The following is a 16042-nucleotide window of genomic DNA, read 5'->3' on the forward strand; positions in this document are numbered from 1 at the left end:
AAATAGTTCATTTTAGCAGAGAGTAAATGAAGTTGCTGCTTGAGTCCCTAATGACAAGCAATTCCCAGAAGCCCCACGTACTGCAGAACGAAGCACTGCCATTTAGCAGCTGAGTTGGTTTGGTTTTGGTTTCTTTTTTTTATTATTTTTAACAAAGATGACATCAGTAAAGCAAAAGTTGGTGCCCAGCAGGTAAGTGGGTGTTTAGCAGAAAATTTTGAAGAAAGTGGGCAAGATGACAAAAAAGGGTGTGATGAAATGAGTTCATCATTTGATGTGATCCTGTGAGCGTGGGATGGACTGCGGGGGAAGAGGAGGGGGTGGAACTGTAATGAGGAACCTGCCAAATAGCTGTCTGGTTTTGAGTTTTTGGAGCAAGGAAAAGCCCCAGAGCATGGCTTGAAAACAGTCCTTGCAGAGCTGTTAGTGGAATAGGAGAGATGCCCCTTCTGAGTGTTAAACTTGGCCTGTGAATAATGGAAGTTTTCACACTTACTCCATTGGCATGTGGGATAAATCACTCCACCTCTGCACTTCAGTCTCCCTACTGATAAGGGATGATAACAGCCTTCCAAAGCATTATGACTGGAAGGATTCTGGAAAATGAGACTCAGAGCAGGCCTTGGTTAGACCTATGTGTTTGAAGGGACAAGAGATAATCCAGGCTTCACTCAGAGGATTGAGAGCCACTCATGAAAATTAAGAGCCTACCTGTCCTCATTTCACAGGTATATTAAGAGAAATACTGATGTCCTTCCACCTTTGCAATCATGACTAAGTGAGGAGAGAGCCATGCACTTGATGATAAACAAGTCTACCCTGACTGTTCTGCTCCTTAAAATTTCTGGAACTTTTACATCTGAAAACTTTATAAAACCTCAAACCAAAAATCAAAATTTATTTTCACTGAAGTGTTCTCAAGGTCAGGAGATCTTCCATGCCAAACAGAATCTAAACACACAATATGATTTGCATTAACTTGGAAAATGCAAGGTGAATTCTGCAGGAATTTTGTTCTAGCTCTGTCCTTCTTCTAGACTTTAAAAATAAAAGCTCAGCCTTTGGAGTTTTTAACCCATTAAACAGAGACCTCTGTTCCACTTATAGAGCGTGAAAGGAAGCTACATATATCACCAAGAACCCAGCAACACTCACTCAAAGTACTGCCACTACTGCAGACAGCAGACACCACTATAAAGCTGGTGTTACTCTCCAGCTTCAGTACCCAGTGCATTCAGATCAAGAGCACAAGACAAACAAATGATTAATTTCTAGATCAACTGGCGCTTAATCAGTGCACAGTGGCACAAGATTTAAGGAGTCATCCTGCCAGCTATTTAATGCACAATCACCCACAACCCATTAGCAAACACCCTCAGCAGGCAAAAGCAGGGACAAGTCTAAACAGAGTCGGGAAGGCATTTGCCCACAGAATCTTACCCCCTCCTTCGCTAATGGATCTTCCTTCTCTTCCTTCTGCTCTCAAGGACAGCATCAGATGAGGGATGCTGGGGATGGGATGAGCCCTCCCTTCATCTCTGGAGAGGCCAGGGCTCCTTCCAGGACAGTGCATCTCCTTTACAGCCACGCATACACATGCACTTGGGGTCTTAATTTCCTCCCAGACCCTACAGTCTCTCTGGCAGCTTGCTGTGACTCCTGTCCCTCCCTTTCTTCCTCTGCTTTCTTATGCTTTTTATTCTGAAAGTCACCCTGACCCTCTTCCTTCAGTGCTTTCCCTAAACATCCCATATTAAGTCCTGTTCAAATCCCAAATGCTCACCCTTCACATGCATCGATGAAATGTCCCATGTAACTTTTCCCTTCGTGCCCATCAGCTCCCATTCAGCTCCCATTCAGCTCCCATCAGCTCGGGTGGCGTGGCAGGGCTGATCTCTCGGGATAGCCCCGGGGTGATGCAGGCTGCCCGGCTCCATCAGGTGGCGATGAGCTTTTCCCGTGGCAGCACCGCTAAGCGGGGCCGGGGGGTGTTGGTGTCTCCAGGTGTGCGGCCACAGCCCGGACAGCTGGGAAGTGACCTCGGATTTACAAACCTAACACCGTCTATGTTCCTCAGCAGCTCCGCATGAGCGTACAGGCTGCAGCAGATCTGCCCCCATCTCCAGACTTCTTCAGGGCATAATCCTACTGCTCTTTCTCTCTTCCCCCCTTTCCCCCTCAGGAACACGTCGCCAAAAAGGATTCAGTGGATTCCAGTGAACTGTGGTACTCGACCGTCAGCCACGCTGTAGAACACAAAGTCCCTGTGACTGACAGCACTAACGAGACAGAATATGCACTTATCAGTGTGCCCAAGAGGAAGGCTAATGTCGCCAGCCCTGAAGAGCATAGTGAATATGATGATGTCCTGGTAACTTAGAAGGAACTCCTTTACCTGAGTGTGTGCACCCATCAGAACCATCTCACCTCTGCTGTCGAATCTTCAAACAAATATCTCCCTCTTGTCACCGAGCTTACTCATTAGGCTACATCATTTATTGAGACAAACCTGTCCACGAATGGCTGATCAGAGAAACATGGACTGGGTGCAGGACCTGACAACTAATCCAGGAGGAATCAGTAGCGACTGCCATCATAAGACAATATTGCTCTTTTGAAAAGTAGGAGTACAATTTTTTCTGGACTTTCAGAATACTTCTTTTTTTAAAGGGGCCTTAAAGAACTACTGACATAAATCTCAAAAATGCAATAATAACACGGTCTTTCTGATTGTTTGGGAAATGTTTCATGTTTTAAATGAAAGCATAAACCTCATGTTAGATGCGCTTACTCTTGTCAAAATTTTCTCTGACATGTTTGATTTGTACCATTATACGATTTTTATAAAGAACTAATTTCTCAAATTCCCCCTTCTCACTTCTAATGTAATGCTACTTATTGTGAAGTCTTAAAGCTGGAATTAAATAAAAAGCCCCAAAGCAATAAACTGCATGCAAAACAAATATTATGCCTATGAGAAAACAATCAATACTGATGCTACCCAGGTGGTAACTACCTCTCAGCAGCAGAAGTCCAGGTCCTGCTTCCATGACACAATACTTCCACAGCTGACTCCTCCTGGAGTCTCCACTTTGGCTTTCTGCAATGCTAGAGTATCAGCATTTCTGGACATGTGAAAAGGACTGAAACCAGGTATTCAACTGTTTACCAGAGCTCATAAAGTGCCTGTGCTCTTGCTTCAACACGTCTTTTCCCTCCTTCCATTTTTGTAACAAAACAGTATGGAAGAAAATGTTGAGCAGTTTTCTGATTTCAAGTCTTCTCTAGTATGTCGTTACTGGCTGCAGCCCTGGCTTGGTGGTGCAGTGCCTTTATGACTCCCACCTGCCATTTCCATGCTTGGGGATAGTCCCATGGGTGAGGGCACGGAGCAATGGATGGACACACTGCCAGTATGTGCAGGTATCACTGCTGTGCCAGTCAGCTGAGTCTGCCCAAAACTCACACTGCTTGCTGTGGCTACACAGATGACACCCAGCAAAGGATTTTGAAGGGCTGACTGTACACTTCACAAGCTGCTTTTTAACAATGTCTCAGTTGTCTCAGTCATTAAAGTATTATCCTCATTTCTTCCAGTAAAATTAGTATTGATCATTGACACAAAATATCTAATTTGATATAATAATGTGTTGTCACACTCCTATGTCCCTAATGGATTGAGCCATAATAATTTTTAATTTTCTTTTACATTATCAATTTACCTCACAGATATATAACTAGAAACCACTTTTTTCTGACACTTCCTTCAATGAGAGTTCAAAACCTGAGTGGTTGCAGTCTGTAAAGGCAGACATTTTTTGCTGAATATCACATCTTATTACAGCTGCACCTCCTTTTCTGTGATGGTTTGGGGTAAAGGCATGGATGTAGAGGAGGATGCTGGGGGAAAAAAAGTAATGATTGACTCCTTTCTCAACTCTTAATGCCCATATGGGTATCACCCTAAACAAGTCTAATAAATGCATTATTTTTCAGTTCCTAGAATCACGATAAAGAAGTGTTCAAGGAAAGGATCAGGTGTCTTGGTGAGAACAATAAGATTGAGCAGCATCTCAACAGCAACTTATTTCTTTGCTGCTGGTACCTTCATAGCCTTCTGGTTTTGGGACAAGCCTTGAAGTTTATCCTTCCCCAGCATAAGAATCCAAAAGAATCTCTCTTCTAGGTGTATGCTGCATAGACTATTTCAGCAAGAGAAATTATAGTTCTTACAGTCAATGCTGTATCTTACAAACCAAGAGGGAATCAGAATAAGCCACAAATACAAGAGTCGTGAAAACTACTAATTTGGTCCAGAATGTTTCCCAAGCTCAGTTTAAACACATGCAACAACAACAGCCATGGGTTTGAGTGTACAGCTCTGTTAGACAGGCTTCATACAGCTCAGCATTTAGAATTCCAATGGCTATTTTCCAGCTCACACAGCTGAAAGACTATAGCTGCTAAAAGATAAAAACCAGTCACTTTAAGAATAAAAATAAATAATTTAATACACAATAACATTGTCAGCTTACTCCTTAAAAAAACCCTAGTAATATTTGAAAGAGAAAAACAATTTTCCATGGCATATATCTTACAATACAAAATGCCTGTTAAAATAAAAGTGTCTATTCAACAGTACTCACATTCATAAGGCTATAAATAAATGACAAGATATACTTCATTCACATGGTAGTGAATATGTTCCCTTCTGCATAAAGTTAATGCTTAATTTTTATGTCATAGCCAGTTATTGTCTGTAACTTTCATGCCACACTGACCTATGTACTTTGCTTCAGCACCTTCCTCTTGGCACTGGTCCATCTCACCTGGTCTCTCATCAACAAGAACAATTATTTACTGCCTTATTAAGGCAAATACCTTACATCTGTTTTTTTTTAATCCCCAGTGATGGGCAGGAACTATAATTAAGGGTGTAGACTGGTCTTCAGATTTACAAAAACAGGTCAAGTATCTGCCTATTCACTTGGAGCAGCAGCTCACTGGGAAAGCCCTAATTCTGCTAATTCGATCCTTTCAAGATTCCTGTGACATTCGGGTGCTTTAGTGAACAAGACATGTCTCTTCATGTTGTTGCTTTCTTCTTTGTGTTCCACACTGAAGAAGAGAAAAATAGAGCAAAGAGCACCTTAACCAAGGAGACTGTAAAAAGAATAAGGAAATCATGAGAGTTAAAGCATTCTTAAGAAGTTAGTGCAAAGGCCTTGCATGTAATTAAAGAATACAAATACACACACACCCCCCCATATATATCTATATATATATATATATATATATATATATATATATATATTTAGGTTTTCAGGCCATTTTACAAGGAAAGAGCAACAAGGAAATGTGGCATATGAAGTTTGGAGGGGAAAAAAAAACAGATATGAGTTTGAGTGGAAGCGTTGAGGATGAAGCTGTGCAGGTAATTTTGCATAAGCCAAGAGAAAAAGAAAGGAGCCACGTGCAAGACTGCTTTTAAAGCTCATGCAGAGGATTCAGATTTAATCGTAAAGCAAGACAAAGGAGAATTTCAAAGTCAACAGAGCATGCAGCAAAGACATGATTTTCTTAAGGGTGAAACAGATTATTGAGATATAGAAGAAGGGAGTAGTGGTGTTGTAGCAATACAACACTGTCATAAAAATATCACATTTTACATTTACAATATTGCATCACAGGCAGTATTTATAGGAGAACAATTTTAGAAGTGTTTCTACCTAATTAATAGTTCCCTGCCCTGGGATAACTTATAGATAAGCAATCCCATCTCTTCTGGGTGGTGATGAAGATGAGGAATCTTTTCATAATTTCTCTGAAAGTTAAAACAGTACAATATTACTATTAAAATGAAACTTTAAATATTTATTTCAGCGTATTCTCTCCTGTCTCTTTTCACATTACTTTTTCTAAGAATCCTGTCAATATATAAGGAATAAAATGCTTCTAAAAATTGAAAATCATGACATGTTGATCTCTTGTCCTTTGGTAAAAATCCCAAGAAAAACCAATATGAGTTAATTGCAAACCTTACTTACCTACACTGCAGTGCTGAATTGTTAGCCTAGAATAATTCTAAAAGCACATAGTTGTGACTCAGTAAATTGGGACTGGGGGGAGGCAGCTCCATGCATTGTTTTCAGTATAATTTCAGAGCTCATGGGACTTTTATATGGGCATTTCTATCAGGACAAATATAAATGCACTGGAATCCTATCTAGTGGCTGGCAACCATTGGAATCACTGTCTAGAAAACATCTGGAAGAACAAACATTTAAAAGTATTTATGTGCATAATAAATTGTCCAGAAAGCTACAGAAAGACAAAGAAAGGAGTCTCTTGCATCCCTTGGATTAAAATTTGTTTTGTTAGCATCCTAAATCAAACGTACAATTAGGATAAATGTGTTTAATTATTAGTCTCCCCATTATGGTACGCACATATATGAGGAGATTTTTTTTTTGTATAGATAGAATGCAGTATTAGATCAGAAAATTTGGTTGGATTCCACAGCTAACTGGTCTGATCACTATTCCCATTCTCATCAGAGGATCTAACAGTGAGTCCCAGGTTTTAAGTTAAGCATAACAAGACTTTCTGAATGCTATTTTGAAAAGTTCTTAATACTGTTATGAAAATCATATATACTAATGAATCTCAATATCTTCCTAGAAGTATTTCCCTGCTTTCCCATAAATACTTCTGCTCTTTGCAAAGAAACAGTTTCTCTGATGTACAGCACTTACACGTGAGAGAAGTTGGGTCGAGCTTTAATCTGTCACATTCAGATGTCCCAGGATTAAGAGTATCTTCATCATAAATATTTTGACGCAAAATATTCCTTATAAAATCTGGGTTCATTCTGTTTTCCATAAATCCCTCTGCTGATGGTGGTACAGAAAACAGCAGCTGATATGTTACAGTGGAGCTTTCATTACTGAAAAACAAAGTCAAGGATTAATGGCTTCAAGTTTCAACAGGAGCTGCTTTTTTTTGTTTGTTTTTTTTTGGGTTTTTTTTTTTTTTTTTTTTTTTTTTTTTTTTTTTTTTTTTGAGAAGACTGACTTTTCATATCAATGTTGGAACGGATTAACAAAATCCCCACATTTTTCCAAGCAAAGTGTTAGGAAAGAATACTGCCAAAGATGCCAGTTTCTGCCTCCCCCTCCCTTCTCAGAACAGCTCTTGAAACTGGGGACATGCTTGAAGGCAGCCAGAGACATGTTTTCAAACACATGAGGGACAATTGGACACGTGTTCTGATGGGATGTGGTTTTTCAGCACAAGAAGCTACTGATAAGAGGTGTTGCAATATCCTGTGCATACTTTAGCTAGGAACCTGTAGGAAGGTTTGTTTTCCTGCTAGCAGTACCTGGGACCACCCAGCTGGGCTCCTGACTCAGCTCTGGAGTGGATTACACAAACCAGTGAACTGGAGACCATCTCTGGAGACTTCATTTTTTTGTGGTCTACCAAAAGCAGCTACCTTTTGTACTCTCAGAATTCAAAACATTTTCAAAAAAACACTTGAATGGGGGAAAATGAAAGAAAGAGAGGGAGATAGCAAGAGAGAGACATCAAAGAGGCAGAGAGAGAGCTGTTAGCTAATCAGTGTATGTGCAGAACTACAGCTTTGTACTTGATGGCCTAAATCATAATGAATACAAGTCAGGCTCAGGAGCTACAGTTCACTGGTGAGCAAAGCTGGCATGCCCAAGGCTGGCAGGGCAAGGGAGCATATTCCTCCAGGGAGCAAAGTGCCCTCATGGCTGCCCCTTGCCACATTCCAACATGGCTTTTCCTCTGTCCTTGCTGTCTCAAAGGACCTGGGACTTTTCAAAGCTACTTCCCTTGATTTTCTGTTTTCTTTTTAATTTCTTTTGTAGGAATTCTTTTTCAGAAGTGCTTGGGGAAGTTGTCTGTCACCCCTTGCCTCTCTGCTATTTCTCCATGATAGGAGACATGTATATTCCTCTGACCTTTATTTCTTTTGGGAACAAAATTATTCTCTCCTCCCCATAAACCCTGCTTTATTTATTTAAGATTATTTAAAATACGTCAATCTTAAGTGTCTCCAGCAATCAATTTTCCTCTTAATAAATATCCTTGAGCATGTTTATTAAGGGCTGAAATTGGAACCGAAGATAACAGAGATGATACTTCACAGCCACAGTGTGTTGCTGTCTTTATACAATTTTAGCAGCATTTAACATTTACACCAGAGGATCCTTGACCAGTTTTCACTGCCTATACACACAGTTGCCCCCAAGTAACCTATCTTTTAGAGATTTAAATATTGTACATATTTACATAAGAACATGTATGTCTCATCAAAAGCCTGTAATTTTCAGGTAACTTTGGTGACAGAAATTGCTTACCTGAAAGAAATCACCTGAGCTGACCTAAAGTAACGTCCTAAAGCTGGAGAAGAACTGTAGATCTCTGTTAGCTGAGAGAGAGAAAAAATTATGTTTCTTCTATTCAATATCTTTTTCCCCTCAGAAAAAACGAACAAAACAAAACAAAAAACCCAACAACAACAACAAAAATCCCCCCCCAAAACCCCCCAAAAACAAACAAACAAAAAATCCCACAGCAAATCATTCTTACAAAGTGCTTTAAGCAGCATAAAAGCAGGTGCTGAAGGTCAAATAACAGCAAATATCTGCCCTGGAAAAGGTAGAGAGTAATTTAAATGTGACAGACAAGTTAATTGTGCATTTGAGTGATGGCTATGTAACCTTAATACAACAGAAGCACTCAGGGTGAACTACAGGCATGTGCTCATGTTGCCATGTGCAGCTGATGTGGTTAGGTTTGGGATTTAATTAGTACCAAAAGGGTCTGCTAACTCTTGCTTTGTGGAGGGGAGGGTCTCTGTCCTGAGATTGCCTTCCCACCATGCCCAAATGATCACTGCCCTGTATGCTGAGCTTATTTCAGCTGTAACTGAGAGTTGTGCTGGCTCAGCAGAAATCACAGCTATAAACCCAGGCTGTAATCTTGTACTCATAAGAGAATTCAGCACATGGGATGTTTAGCCCATATTATGCTTAAATGACTTCCACAGGCCTCTTCTAAATTATTCAGTGGTTCTATGAAAAAGGTGGAGACTGTGTCTTAACAAATGGTCAAATTTAAGGGAAGAAAAATTTTTTTGTGCATAAAAGCAGACAATTATTTTTTTCCTAGATCGTGACTTTAAAAAGTACAACACATTTATGGACTTGCAAATGACTGAGTTGCTATGCAGAGAAACAGAAATTTCTTAAAAGGCAAAATACTGAAACTGTTTTCTTAGCAGAATCAACTTTGCCAAGGATCACATAAACACTTACCCTCTTAGTAATGTCCTCAGAGGAGAAGTGTGGGAGACCACACATTAACTCTAATGTTCCTGAAAAATTGTGAAGATTTCCACTGCTTAGTAGCTCATCAGGATCCCAGTAGTCATCTTCATCTCTGTAAACATCTAACAATCAAAAGGAAATAGAAAGGGGAGAAAAAAAGCTTCAGTTAGCTGAAGTATTGAAAAAAAAAAACCCTTGGCTTTCTCTAGGGTGGCTTTCTCACAAAGTTCCTAGGTAAGGACTGACTGGGAAAGACAGAAAGAAAGTGCAAGTCACCTGAAAAGAGTGACAGCACATGGAGTTCAATCACCCACCTCCATCAGCAAAAAAGACATCTGCTCTGGGAGCCTGACAGGCAGTGACACCATGGGACCCAAGTCATCCATGGCCCTTGTTCCAACATTACAAACATAATTTCCACCCTCATATCCAAATCTCTTCTTGTGATATTTTCTCACTTAGCTACAAGCTTGAATTGCCACCTGATCAGGATATAAATTACTTGCTGCCTGTTAAGATAAAAGCAGTCACAACAACTGAGCTACACCACCACCCTCTGCAGTCAGTGTCCTAGCTCCTTCAGCAGTTTACTGAAGGAGATTAAAGGATGTTTTTGTAGTATTTGTGCTGTTTGTATTAGTGTAACCAAGACTGAGATACTTACTACAGTAAAGAATTAGGCTGATGAGAATGACCAGGAAGATGACGAAAAATATAGTAGTTATAACCATCCATAGTTTACACTTCCAGAAAATGACATTCATGCATGGTTTCCAGGGATCTCTCTCCTCCTATAAAAGAGAAGGGCATGTTGAATAATCAAATAAGGCAGGAAAAAATATTGAAGCATGTCTCTACTGTCCCATTTAGAAACAAAACCCCCACACAGATGGGAGATCCTCATTGGGAAGCAATGCCGACATAAGTGGTTCTCAGCCTTGACTACTGCTGCAGGAGAAAATGCAGACCTAGAGAAGGTAAAGGACATTCACTTGAGAGAGATCATTCCCCTTTGTGCAAAATTTCCAACTCCTGAATGGCCCATAAAGCTAAAGTATTGCAAAGGTGATTTCTTGGCTCCTTGTTGTTTTGGGGTTTTTTTGTTTGTTTTTTTCTTTTTGTTTTGTTTTTTTTTTTTTTTTTTTTTGTTTTTTTTTTGTTTTTTTTTTTTTTAACAATGTGAATTAGATTTGCATATTCCACAAGCTCTCCTTTTAACGTTTCTCATCTCTCCCAACTAAAAAGGTGTCTCTGGAAGTATTTCCAAAATCATTCACCTCTACAGCATTGATGATGTCAACCTGCATAACTTCTGGGTACCAACAACCAAAGCAAAGACAATGTTATTCAATATTGTGTTAAACCCTCCATAAAATAATTGAGACTTTTATAGCTGAATTACTTATACTTTAGAAGATTGGAAACTTGAAGGCGATTGAGTGTATTTAACAGAGAGCTTAATGCAAATCTCACCTGTTCTATGAGGTATTAGAAAACTTCATTCAAAGCAATTGTGCATGCATATACATTCATGTGGGAGACAAAGGACAACACCTTGCCTGTTATATATTTTTTAATAAGATTGAAGACCATGACAGAAATTAGTCTTTTAATGAGTTAAGCCAGCAGGATGAACATAAAAAAAAAAAAGGTGACAGCAAAACAGATAACTTAATCTGTCTTTTTCCACAGCCAGAAGAAGCAGAAGACTGAAGCAAGGGCTTGAATCCATAAACATACCATTTAATCACAGGAGTGATTAAATCCTTTAATTACTCTTCTCCCTCCCTCTCCATCCACCATAGAAGTAGCAGTAAACCCCATGTCCTTTTTGACTTCAGTACCAGGTAAGGAAAAGCACATGCTGTAGGTTGTCTGGGCCACACACATGCAGATTGGCAGGAACCAGCTTCTCCTGGAGGCACTAATCCAGGTTTCCTTCCTTTTTGACCTTTCTAAGAACACAGAATAACAGAGAGGCTTTCACTGAATTTAACTGAATCGAGCAGCTGGCTAAAAGCTTTTGTGTGGGTGGTAGGGGAACAGGGAGAGAAAACAGACACACAGAGAAAGATCTTACAAGAGAGATTCCTCCAGCAGCAGAGGCAGAAAAAGGGAAATGCTCTCTGTAGACGCCTCTGCACACAGAACTTTGCTCTGCAGGAGAATGAAAGGCAAACATCGAGTATGGTTTTGTACACAGCATGCTTTCAGCTGTGATCACACTTGCTTTTTTAAAATTTTATTTCAAAAATATTTTAGAAGTATGAATTTCAATTTAATACTTAGCACTAGCATATCGTTCTGTATTTTAAAAAATTTTAGAAACCAGTAACTACTGCCTTGAGTGCAACTCTGAGGTAATCTGGATCCTCATCAGTTCAGACAGGCAGCTGTCAAGCTGAAGTTTTGATTGAGACACCACATGTTTAGACTATCAGAAAATGCAATTCTTAATCACACAAGCTGGCTTGTGTGAAAACATTCATCTCCACAACTAGTCCAACACCTTCTGAACTTTGCCCATAGGCTGGAGGGAAGAAACAGCAGCCAAGAATCTCTCTCTGGTGGGCAGGGCAATCTGATTAGATTAACCTTTCCCCTGAGCAGAAAGCAGAGCATGGCAACTCCCCAGCAGTCTGTATAGGATGGGAAGCCAGCTGCTATATGCAGCATAAAGACAGCTCAAGTGAAAACTCAGTTCCGGAAAGGGAAAGGACAAATCCAGGGGTGAAGTTTGTCAGGAGAGTCAAGCAGATCTAGCTGACCCCTGCCTCTCCTGCCCCTCTCCTGTTCCTCTGGCACCTCCTGGAACGTGTCTGATCCCGCAGAGAGTGAATTCACCTCACCAGACCAAGGGAGAAGTAGCTGAACCCTGATATGATAGAACATAGGGGGTTTTGCTTCTCCAGCAGAATGAATCCGCCGCAAATATTCCTGCAGTAAGCCGTGTAATTCACAGTACAGCAGTCACGTGTGAATATGTTATTGCTGTGAATTAGCACTTTAATCTAGTAACTTTAAACTAAGGGACTAAGAGCTACCTCCCTTAGGATTCACGTGCTGATCTTAACTGAGGTTCTGGAGCATTCTATTAATACAAATTCATAACGGTTAGAAACTGAAAATGACTCAGAGATAATGAGAATTCAGGAGGACATCGTATTTTTGTTTGGCAGCATTGTTTCCTGGTTAACTTCTACTGAAGGAAAGCCTGGTTTTAAAACTTATTTCAACTTTTCTCTTTTTTTGGTTTTGAGCCCAATCCCACTGACAGCGCATGAAAAGAGAAAGAAAAACTCAGAAAACCAATTGCAGCTTCAGTTCCTAAATTAAAATTTAAATTCTCACTCTCATATTAGAACACTTGATTGATAAAAAAAGAAAGAAATACATTTAACAGGTTTTTAGCCTATTTACCTCAAACAACAAATTAAATCACCCCTACAAAATGTTCCTTCAAGTGTCATTTCTCTGGCCGAGTAGTATTTCCCCCACTGGAAGGATCAAATGAAATTCCTACCTTTCTCTTTTGTCCCTGTAGAGTCTTGTGGTGATCAGTGTTGCTTTCGTCCACATTGCATTCCTGTAATTCAATAATCTCAGGCTCCTGAGCAGAGTTCATTGCTTCTGCCTCTGAAGAAGGTTTTCTGGGAGGACCTCTGTCTCTGAAGCGAGGACAGAGCCAACTCATTTCCTTCTTGTTTCAGACTCAATTATGGTCGGTAATAGCTCTGACACGAGGCTGGAAACAGGGAGAGTACGGGTAGTTTTCACAGGAGAGGTCTCAAAAAATGTTACATTAGGGAAATTCCTTGGAAGAACAAATAAAGTCAGCTGTCCTAGCTGCAGACAAAGGGAAGACGGAGGAAGTATCGATTTGTGTAGCTGTGAGAACTCTGGCTCTCAGCTCTGCAATACTTGGTTTTCCAGTTTGCCTACCTTCCTGTACCAGCCCTCGACAAGTAAGTGACTAAACCTTCAGCAATGCTGCCATTTGCTGGGACGATTTTGAAAGGAACCAGAGTGCTTTATCTGCTGCTGTCAGCCAAAACAATAAAATGTTATTACTGTTATCCATGTGGTTTTGCAGATGTGGTGCTGAACAGCACAAACTGAGTAAAAGTTCATAGAGCATGTTGTTTGCTTAGGTTGGCACTCTGTCAACACTTGTAATTCTAATCTCCCTCTATAGTCAATAGAGAAATGAACATTAATGACCTTTGTGCTTTAAATTGTTCTCCATCTAGCTATTATAGTGCCTAAAATCATATCTGGTGTTAAAGAACCATTTATGTCCTTTAACATACTACCCAACACAGATCTGAGAAGCTGCTTTAAGGTTAAAAAACTCCCAAAGGACATGAGAAGAGAAGAGAAGAGAAGAGAAGAGAAGAGAAGAGAAGAGAAGAGAAGAGAAGAGAAGAGAAGAGAAGAGAAGAGAAGAGAAGAGAAGAGAAGAGAAGAGAAGAGAAGGCCTTCATTTTCATCCTGTGCTCTACAGGACATGACTTTATGAAATAACCATGGTGATTTGGTCTGTACTAGCTGCCCACACGAGCTCTCATGTGCACTTGGAGTCAGTCACAACAACTTACTGTAGCCAGGGGTGGATTACAACCCCAACCTCCTCAATATCCTTGATCCTACCTCCTCTTATTTCTCCTGTTCACACTCCATCCCCATGTTTCTCCTTCTTCCCCACAAAGCATCTCTCTCCCCTCTGAATTATAAGGTCTGGGCAGACAGCTGATAACCACACCCTTTCTCACTCTTTTGTCCCACCACAGGGAGCATCATGCATTAAGAACAGCCTCTCCTCACCCCCCTTCCCTGCTGCCTGGGTATCCACTCACTGCACCACTCCTTTTTCCTGCCAACAGCTCAGGGTGCTCTCCCCTTGCCCACCACTTCAATTTTCTCTTTGTGCAGAGACTCACCTTGTTTCTGCTGCCTGAAGCACACACAGGGTTTGCATTCCTGATGTCACGTCACACCCATCCACGAAAGTGAACACATCCTAGGTTAATCCCACAAATAAAAATAAATATAAATTGCATACCCCACACCTTTTTGTTCTGAGAACCCTTAAAGCTCTGGAGGACTGAAGGTGGAGCTGAGCAGTCGTCAAGATCAGAGCATGTATTTGGATCCACAAAAATCTTACACTAGAAAAGACTTTATCTAGTCCTCACTACTCCTGCTGGATATCAGGTTCATTTATTTAATTTCCACTCACAGTAGACCTTCCTACTGGATTGTCTGAAACCAAAACTGTTCCTCTAAGACAAAGAGTTATACAGATCTTACCATGCAAAGGCCAAAATCCTTATTTTATTTTACATAATTATGAAGAAACTCCTTAAAGTCTTTCTTTCATGTGGAGGATCTAACTTCTACACTTGGTGAAATCCTGACCCTTCTGACATGTTGCTGAGAAACTCTCAGAGAAAATGGGAAGTCAAGAAGCGAGCTGAACTTTCTAAGCTAGGCTTTTATCTAAAACAGAACCGCAGGAGAGCTATCTGCTTCCCTAGGCAGGATATTTCTGGTTTCAGCAAAAGGAAAAGAAACTTGTGCCCTTAAATGTGCACTTTAGTAACAGGGGCACATTAGACTCAGTTTAACAAAACCAGGAAAGCCCAAAGCACCAATGCAGTTCTAATTGCACCTGGAGTTTAGAGTTTCAGAGGCACATCCAAACAAATAAAACATAGCCCCTTGTATTTAAGCACGTGTTTATTAAAAAGGAAGATGTGAGTAATTAAGTAGGCACTAAAGAAACAAATCTCCTAATATACAGGCTTTGAATATAGCATATGCTGTAAGCTTGACATGAGCCAGGGCAAGATGCCCAACAGGAGAAAGGAAGGAAAAAAGTAGCAGTGTTAGAAGTGGAATCTCACTGCATGCACTTTACAGTGCTAGCTCTTTTCAACATCTCCCCCACGTGCTGCCAAGGTGAGTTTAACATTAAACAAAGACCACATATGTACTGCAGAGTAAGTGTACTGTGTGGACAGCAATAAAAGGTGTTCAAACTGCCAGCTTCATTTTTCAAATATATATATTAAAGGTGAAAGCTAAACACTTCCAAATGTTGAGCACAACTTAAAGACCATCTAAATGGTCTTAGGGCCATGTAGACAAATCTTTTATTAAGCTAAGTAGTGGTATTCTCAAGTCCCATAAACAGCTTTGGAAACCTTAAATTGGCTAGATTTGGAGTGATAAGCTCATCAAGAGATTAAAATTATAAAACCTAGATTTACTACCAGGGTTAAAGGAATGTTGCTGTCATTTCTTCTTTTACTTTCTTTGAGCCCAAGGATGCATGCAATCACATAAATCTATTTTCCTCCTATGTCCATTCCAATTTAGTATGGCCTTGTGGGCACAGCCCAGAAAGATACATTAAAAAAATTTTCCCTGAGCCTGAAACTCTGCTTACTGTGGATCAAGGACAGCAGGAAAAATAATACTAACATACCAGGAACATGCTAAAAATTCACAATGCATGCCAGAGCCAGAGCAATAACCTATACATACAGAGCACACCTATAACATATTGCAAACATTAAACTCTACAGTTAATACAAATTCTAAAGAGAATTTAAGAAAGTATTATAGTTTCCTTTTGTTTAAAGAAAGAATTACAACTCATTAATTCCTTCCTTTTATTT

At 40.1% G+C, this 16042-nt stretch overlaps 1 protein-coding gene across 1 annotated transcript; it reads right to left on the reverse strand.

Moving 5' to 3' along the window:
- Nucleotides 1-4779: 4779 nt before the first annotated feature.
- C2H3orf52 (chromosome 2 C3orf52 homolog) lies at nt 4780-13053 on the reverse strand. The gene is made up of 7 exons (XM_062511953.1): nt 12883-13053; nt 10024-10147; nt 9348-9481; nt 8388-8458; nt 6756-6946; nt 5730-5824; nt 4780-5118 (listed from the first exon to the last, which is right to left on the reverse strand). Coding segments are annotated over exons 1-6 (693 nt in total). The 3' UTR covers nt 4780-5118; nt 5730-5822.
- Nucleotides 13054-16042: the final 2989 nt, after the last annotated feature.

The sequence above is a fragment of the Cinclus cinclus genome, chromosome 2 (assembly GCF_963662255.1).
Source record: "Cinclus cinclus chromosome 2, bCinCin1.1, whole genome shotgun sequence".
NCBI lineage: Eukaryota > Metazoa > Chordata > Aves > Passeriformes > Cinclidae > Cinclus > Cinclus cinclus.